We start from the raw sequence: 8,067 nt of genomic DNA on the forward strand, positions 1-8,067 counted from the left end.
GCATAGTGTATGGTGGGGGCTGGGTTGTCTGCTCGTCACGGGGGAGCTTTGCATCGTGCTGTGCAAATGTTGATATTATTCTTTGTCTCATGCTTTCAGCACTTTTCCTGCATTCTTCTTCAGTAGAAGCCAAAGAGTTGTAGTGAGAAAACTCTGCAGTTTCAGTATCAAATGCTAGCAGTGTCCAATGGTCTACCCATTTCCAACTGTTGTCAGCAACGAAACGAATAAAAATTGTACACTGTAGTCCATATTGTCGATGAACGCTTCAATTGCACTACCACATCTCATTCCTAGTGAGTGACATGTCTGAAAAAATACAAGAAAACAGATTCTTAATAAGTGACAGACATGCAAGTGCTTTTTTCCTGACATTTTTTTCTTCCTAAAGAGTGAAACCAAATTGGTTACATCAAAATCAACTATATAACCAACAACATTTGAAACAACTCTTAGTTGGATTTATACAATTATGTTGTCTGTCAAAAACAATTATATTAGAGTATTGCAGAGGAAACTTGCATAGGAAAATGTGCTTAGAAACACAGCTTTCTTGTACTTTGGATTACCATTTGGTTTCAACTCTTTTTTGAGGATGTTCTTTTGCAATTTCAACATGTAAAACTCAATGATGTCTCCTCCGATGTTTCCCTTTCTCATCAACAAATCCAACATCCTCCCACGCCGTGGTTCTGTAAAACTCAATCTAGTGAATGCTGGATCTAAGAATGAAAAGAAAAAAAAGAAAGAATGTTTTTTGGAACACATTTTTTGATGAAACCATTTTTGGTTTCATCACTTACCTTTAATTTTAGGTAAAATGGGGTAAAATAGACGGAAGGGTTATTTAGTCAGTTTAGGTAAAATGGGATAGATGTGTTGGTTTTGTTTTGTTGGGTCTATTTTAGCTCGATAAGGATCCCATGGTGTTATAATGCGCACGTTTTTAAAAGCCTTAATCTCTTCTAATTCTGGTATTTTTAAAAGTTGTTCATTACATAAAAATTGAAGCACACTGCCTCAAATTTCTTAAACGTCTAACATTTAAGATAGCCGGTGCCCAGCCGCTGAAGCATACTACAGTTTATTAAGAAAGGGAGGGCCTTTTGGCTGTGTTGAAGTCCACCATCAGGGAGACAAAGCTCAACCATTTAATTGTCTCACACCATTTTGAGGACTATTAGATGCTCGTGACGAGACTGGCACCGAGTCCAGGACTCCAAGAGTCACTAATAAACTTGGTGAGTGTTGAACAATGAACTGCACTGAATTAAATCTCTTAAGTGTGTACTTTTTCACTAATAAACTTGGTGTGAATTAAATTTCTAAAGTGTGTATTTTTTTCATTAGCTGATCGCTTTTAACTATCAAAATCATTAAAATCAAACACTGAACTGAATCCAAGCTAACCCATACAATGTGAACTGTCAGTATAGTATCCAGTGTGTTGTTTTTCATATAACTCAAATCAATAACACCATTCTTTCTTTTTCTAACCTACAATTTTATATCTTGTAGACAGGCACAATGCCAAGTAAGTGAAAACATTGCCTCATTACAACTGCAGTTGCTTCACATAACAATAATCGACTGGTCTCTTCTGGTGTTCCATTAACCTGCAAGCCATTGTAATATAATCAGTAAAATACAATTTCGGTTCATGGAAAAGATTTCCTGCTCCCATGTGAAATCATTAATTCAACAAAGCAACACATATTTTTCCTACTTGATTTATAATTACAGTGAAATGATATTTAACAAAATCTGTTGAGGAAAGTTTGAGAGTTGCAAATGATGAATAAGTTGGATAAATCATACCTTACACTCGGCGTAAAATTTTGTGAAGTGCTCGGATAGGTTATAAAGATACTCGCATAAAACATTTGGCAAGAGACTCAGACATGCCTCCTCGACGATCTGTAATAAAATCCCGTCAGCATACTCACTTCATTAGTGCAGCCAACATTAGAATATCACTATCAGACAGTGTTGTCCCTAAAACAGCAAGACAATGCACACCAGTCATAATGTTCAAATCTTTGTAAAGGGAGAAATCCCGTCTTTCAAAATAGAAATTATTCAGAACTTAAAATGATTCAATATTTTACCTCAGCAAATTGAAGAAGATGAAGACCCAAACTACGCTCTTCTGGAAGACCCAGCACGATGGTTCCCGTCTAATCAAGGTGTACAAAAATAAGCAAATTTAAAAACTGATCTTCAGGTTCCTCACAAAAATTACCAGTGCACTACCATGTGATGTTGAAATCGAACAGTACCTCAGGTTTAAGCAATGTAATCTTAATCTCACACCATTAGGGGCATAATATCTCTTTAGTTTAACTAAGATATTCGATTGGTTAGGATAACACTTACATTCTTTAATTCCTCGATATCTTTACCAGATTTTCTGATGATGGAACAAATACGAGCATGTGCATACTGGAGGTAGACAGCAGTATTTCCCTGCCCAGAAAATAAGCAATTGTTGATATCTAAGAAGAATACATATCTCAACAAGGACATAACAAATCTAATCCTATAGAAGAAATATATATAGCAAATGTGTCTTTTAAGATAAAATTATATACAATATACGTGAACCTCTGCAATGAACCACCAGATGAGAAAAGTGGAAGGCAAAAGAAGAGGCACCTTATCGTTAAGCATCTGATCGAAACTAAATGTATAGTTTGTCGACCTGTTGTTCTTCAAGTCCGCGTATCTGTTGGAAGACAAAATTGATAAACACATAATAAATTTTGGAGGTTGCCCAACAGTTAACAGCATGAGAAAAGCATAAGTATGGGGACAAACATACTTGACTGCTCCATAACCAATTGCCTCCGCGATTTGTTCGAGCTCCTCTGCAGTCCACTCTAATGCCTTGCCTGTTTCACATACAAAACACATATCACATTCAATGTCACAAGAATAATTATGACAGAAAAGGAAAGGCATGTAAAGTGATTATTGATTGATAATTGCGGCAGATAAGTGTTAAGTGCTGATAGCTAATTAAGAAATTTAAGGAAACCAAGTCATACCTCGTTCAACAAGTTCAGCTTTACATCGAGTTTTGGCTTCATCAAGTAAATCAACCAACCGGACCACTTCACTGGAACGAGTCCGGAAACGCTTCTTATCGTCTCCAAGAACAAGACCAAAATCTACATGACTTGTTTTGGGGTACAATTTTTCATCAGCAGGTAGCCAACCTGCAAGTTTGGCGGCCTGTAACAAGACATAAAATTAGTTCTACAGTTCCACCTTTAAATACCCTGTGCAAAAACAATAATCATTGGTCACAAGTGCATAACTAACTATTATTACTCCATATTTTCATCAAGTTGGACAACGGGACAATCAGCCATGTTAAACCCGTCATTCTACTGGGTCCTTATGAGGTAATCACACAAAATAAAACCAGAATTTACATAAATATGTAAATCCTGCACAAGATAGATATTGCAAGCAGATAATAAGACTCTGGAAGAGAAACTCACAGTAAAAAACATCTCAAAGTGCAGTTTTTGACCAACATCAGTGACATAAACTATCCATTCAGCTTTCTCTTCATTCAGACGATACCTGTAAACATGAAGCGCCAATTTTTATTAGAACAAATGTTGTGGACAAACACTGACACATTTCTGTGACCTGTATCCAGATACAAGTGCATACGGATTATGACAGAATATAAACATAAAGAAACAGATGTTTAACTTGCTCAAAAATCCCAGAAAGCAAGCATTACACAGCTTCATCTAGAAGGCAAAAAACATAGCACAAAAATCTGAAACTAACCAAAGAGCCGTTAGATCAGTTGAAGCATAGTTGTAACCACCATCACTCTTCACGACAATTAAAGGTATTTGTTTCCCTTCGATGACAATCACACGAGCACCCTCACTCTCCACGATCAACCCTTGATTACTCAAACCCTCCAAAATTTTAGGAATATAGGGGTTATAAAAACTTTCGCCCTGATGAAAACCAATAAAAATACATATTACTCCTATTTATTTACTTTTAAAAAGGAAAATAAAACCATGGATGCAAACAGTAACAGAAAGAATTAAGCCAAATCTTGCATTAGTTCAAGAATAAATACTGTTAGACAGTTGCATGATGAGACAACTACAATCTGTTGATTTCACGACCCACTATTTCTCGGTCATGTTTTATGTTGGTAAAATTACCAGATAATCCAAAAAGAAAATGCATACAAAATTTTTGATGATCCATACAACTTTGGCTTTTTTACAGAAAACCCGTAGTAGTTTAGGAACTTCAAGTTTTCTGGTGAAAATGAAAATCCTAAAAAATGGAAACCCTGAAATTTATTAATTAAACTAAAGTTGAGTTTTACATTAAACTTAAATGTTTACATGGTTTATTTGAGAAGATATATGAAATTAAGGGTTACTGGACAATCCAGGCCCAATAGATGCGCACTTGTATGTTCTTGTATAGTTAGTTCAATGACATGGTAAGTTGGAACAGTGCTTACTTCTTGAGAAAATCAGAGGGGAAAATGTCAAAAAAAAATAAAATGACAACAATTTAAACAGAGAATAGTGGTGCGACCTAGAAGATCAATAAGGTGGACCCTAAATCATTTGTAGACATCATTCAATAGCAAGCAAGTTACAAACTTACAGTGATGAGAACATACCTTTTCCTCCAGAGAAATCCCAAGGCGCTTGTAAACCTGGTGAAACTCTTTTCGGCTGATCTCGCAGATCGTGGACCATGCCTTGCGATATTTCTCGTTCCCTCCCTACGTAACATTTCAAAAGATAAAACAATTTCTAACAAAATTGATACTTATGTATTGGATTTGTGGTATCAACATGAGACCATACGTGGCTGATCGCGCAGATCATAGACCATATTTCTCATTCCCTCCCTACGTAACATTTCAAAAGATAAAAAACAATTTCTAACAAAATTAACGCTTATGTATTGGATTCGTGGTATCAACATGAGACCATACATTTTGTTATATCATGCTAATAGCGACAAAAATCCTACTCGAACATATTATTATTTTAGCACATAAAAAATATTTACCTGGAGAAGAACCACCGCTTGTTGGGCTTTCTCCTTAAAGACAGGATCAGCGTCAAACTTCAATTTTGATGCCTTGTAGAATGCCTGTAAAAGTTTCATATTAGCATAACTGGTAAGACTAACCCCAGATTTTTTTCATGAGAACTCATTTCCATGCCGTATGCGCACCTGCAAATCTCCAATAGCTTGCTCCCCTGCGTTCTCCCAGTCGGTGAACTTCTCGAACATATACTCAATCAACATGCCAAACTGCAAGTGAATATCCAGTAACCAGTATCATGACATTTTTCCATGTTCGTGAGTAGTGTGAATTAGAAAGATACTCCGACAGCCCTCAAAAAAAGGTGTTTCAGACCATGAAAAATACTCAACTACCCTAAGAGATGCATGCAACCACCTGCTAAGAATTACAGTGACACTGGGACAACCAATCACTGGAGACACTGAGGTGGTAACAGCAACTAACAAAGGATCCTACTAAGGATGGTGATTAAATTAAAAACAATATAAACCACACTTTTGCTTGTCTTAATGGATAGCAAACACTTTAAGATATACACTAAAATATAGAGTTTCCAAGTAATCAACACAAGGAGTGACCAGATAAACATACCTGAGTTCCCCAATCTCCAACATGGTTTCTTCGAAGCACTTCAACATTTGAGTACTCCAGCATGCGGGCTATGGTATCCCCAATAATTGTTGATCTCAAGTGTCCAACATGCATTTCCTTTGCAATATTGGGAGAAGAAAAATCAACCACTGCTTTACTGACCGGTAACTTGGGAGCCCATATTCCGACACCTTTCTCTAGCATTTTTTGTATACTCTACAGGTAACATTGTTAAACCAGTTAATTCTATTTGCGAAGGGAAAAATAGAAACTTCAGAATAGATTACAGCAGAACACAAACCTTAGCTATCCATTGATTAGTTAGGACCACATTGACAAACCCGGGTCCAGCAATGGAGCAAGACTCAATCATTTCTGATTCAGGGAGATTATTTGCAATGGCCTGGAGAAATATAAGAAGTTAAATAAATATGAAACTGAACGTAAGCAATTCGAGCCCGAAGTGCACACAAGTTTATTAAGCAAAAATGACGCTGTCAATTAACACATGAATACAACAACAAAGAACACATTGATAAAAATAAGTAAATAAATATAAATACTTGATGTTATTACCTGTCCTATTGAAGGAGGACCCTTGAATTCAGTCTTCTTGCCTTTTACCTTTGCCCAGCAGCTCATAGCATTATTACTTAGAAACAACAACAAAAAACCATTTCTATGAATATACAAACAACAGCTATGTAGGAAAAAAAACTGTAAGCCTAACCAAATTAAATTCGCAAAATACAACATAAATCAATATGAACTAAATATTACAAAATAACAAAAGTTACTGCACAGCTAAAGACCCCATACCATTGATAATCACCAAACTTCCCTGTGCATTTAACCACCAAAGGTTCTAAATCAGGTTCATCGGGTACTGTCATCCTCAATGATGTTTCAAATAGTTTTGATAGCTGTTGCTTCACCGTGCCCTCATTGTCTTCAGCCTGATGTACAAAAAGCAAAAGGAACAACATAAGAAACTATAAACACATCACAAAGATAATCCCATTAAGAAAATTGAAGGCATGAAGTTTACCATGGGTGAAACTGCTGCAGATTTGATTGTTAAAAATCTTCTAGTTTTGGCTCGCAAGAAATCTGTCTAGTTCCACAACAATAACCCACGCTAAATTACTTCACCAAGATTCCCAATTGCATTAAAACGCAAAGCAGTTTATAACTGCTACTACTAATTATTAAAAAAAAAAAAATCAAAGACAAATTAAGAGCAGGGTGAAGCCCTAATAATGTTAAAAACAAAAAGGACTAGGTCAATAAGAAAAAGAGTAAATGGATAAGAAAGAATAATAGATAAACGTAGTCAAAACAGAGGAAAGGAGAAGCGAGAGGGGGTTAGGGTTTTACCAGGAAGAAGACGGTGGTGGTTAGGCTTAGGGGAGTGGAGATGAGAGAGGCGTTTAAAAGAAAGACAACAAGGAAGTAAACTCGATGAAGAAGCTCCACTCAGGCTAAGCCTTCCACTCATATTCTTTTCTTCTACTGTGACCGTCCGCCCCCGTTTAGGGCTTTGCGTTTTCTCTTTTTTTGCTTTTCCATGATCGTTGGCTAATGTTATAAGGAGAATCACTTCGGCTAAGGGATAAAGCTGACTGTGGTCAAATTATTACTATAGATGTGAGGGATTTTTTTTTTTTTTTTTGACTGAAAATGGCAAAATATATTGAAAAAGAAACGGTCACAAAATGTGACTAGGATCTAGAGTTACATGGATGTATCAAAAATAGCCTCCCAATTACAAAGAACTGTAGATAAATGGAATTCAGCGAAAATATCAGTGTCTTGGGTCCAATTGTATAACACCGCTTTAATTTCTGTAATCAATTGCTTGACTCCTCTGTGAATATTGTTGTATAACCTGTTGTTTCTTTCATTCCACACACACCACCAAATTGCAAACGGTAGATAACCCTAAATCCTTTTAACTATGATGTTGCTTTTTTTATTACTCCATTCCGACAAAGTTCGCTTTACATCACAGCCAAAAGCCCAAGAAACGCCAAAACTTTTCAAAAAGTAAGACCAAATCTCAGCAGTAAATTTGCAGTGTAGAAATAGGTGAGGATTAGATTTTGTGTGTTGCTCGCATAACAAACATTCTGCATTCTGAACCATACCTGCACTGTGTAAATAGTCCAATGTAGGTGCGACATTATAACACAGAGTCCAAACCAGGAAACAAACCTTGAACGGAATCTTAGAGTTCCACAGCCGCTTATCTGGAAACGAAAGAAAACCATCAGTTTCCAACGCGGAATAAGCATTAGCAACAGAAAAACCTTTCCCATAACCATCGCTCCAAATTCTGTTGTCTGACACCACATTTGCATCTGCCAAATTAATGTTTG

At 36.4% G+C, this 8,067-nt stretch overlaps 1 protein-coding gene across 3 annotated transcripts; it reads right to left on the reverse strand.

Annotated features, from left to right (window-relative positions):
- Positions 1 to 1,313: 1,313 nt before the first annotated feature.
- LOC113333110 (arginine--tRNA ligase, chloroplastic/mitochondrial-like) lies at positions 1,314 to 7,228 on the reverse strand. 3 transcript variants are annotated; one of them, XM_026579602.1, is made up of 18 exons: positions 7,067 to 7,228; positions 6,738 to 6,799; positions 6,509 to 6,645; positions 6,266 to 6,341; positions 5,991 to 6,092; positions 5,690 to 5,905; positions 5,245 to 5,325; positions 5,077 to 5,160; positions 4,679 to 4,783; positions 3,808 to 3,986; positions 3,507 to 3,591; positions 3,048 to 3,234; positions 2,822 to 2,891; positions 2,656 to 2,725; positions 2,377 to 2,466; positions 2,109 to 2,177; positions 1,819 to 1,917; positions 1,314 to 1,616 (listed from the first exon to the last, which is right to left on the reverse strand). In XM_026579602.1, exons 1-18 carry the CDS (start codon positions 7,185 to 7,187, stop codon positions 1,506 to 1,508), a joined length of 1,944 nt encoding a protein of 647 aa, XP_026435387.1. In that variant the 5' UTR covers positions 7,188 to 7,228; the 3' UTR covers positions 1,314 to 1,505. The 3 variants fall into 3 exon arrangements, with proteins under 3 accessions (XP_026435387.1, XP_026435388.1, XP_026435389.1); XM_026579603.1 differs by having other exon boundaries at positions 6,738 to 6,803; positions 7,067 to 7,209; XM_026579604.1 differs by lacking the exon at positions 1,314 to 1,616 and having other exon boundaries at positions 1,855 to 1,995.
- Positions 7,229 to 8,067: the final 839 nt, after the last annotated feature.

The sequence above is a fragment of the Papaver somniferum genome, unplaced genomic scaffold (assembly GCF_003573695.1).
Source record: "Papaver somniferum cultivar HN1 unplaced genomic scaffold, ASM357369v1 unplaced-scaffold_132, whole genome shotgun sequence".
Classification (NCBI taxonomy): Eukaryota; Viridiplantae; Streptophyta; class Magnoliopsida; order Ranunculales; family Papaveraceae; genus Papaver; species Papaver somniferum.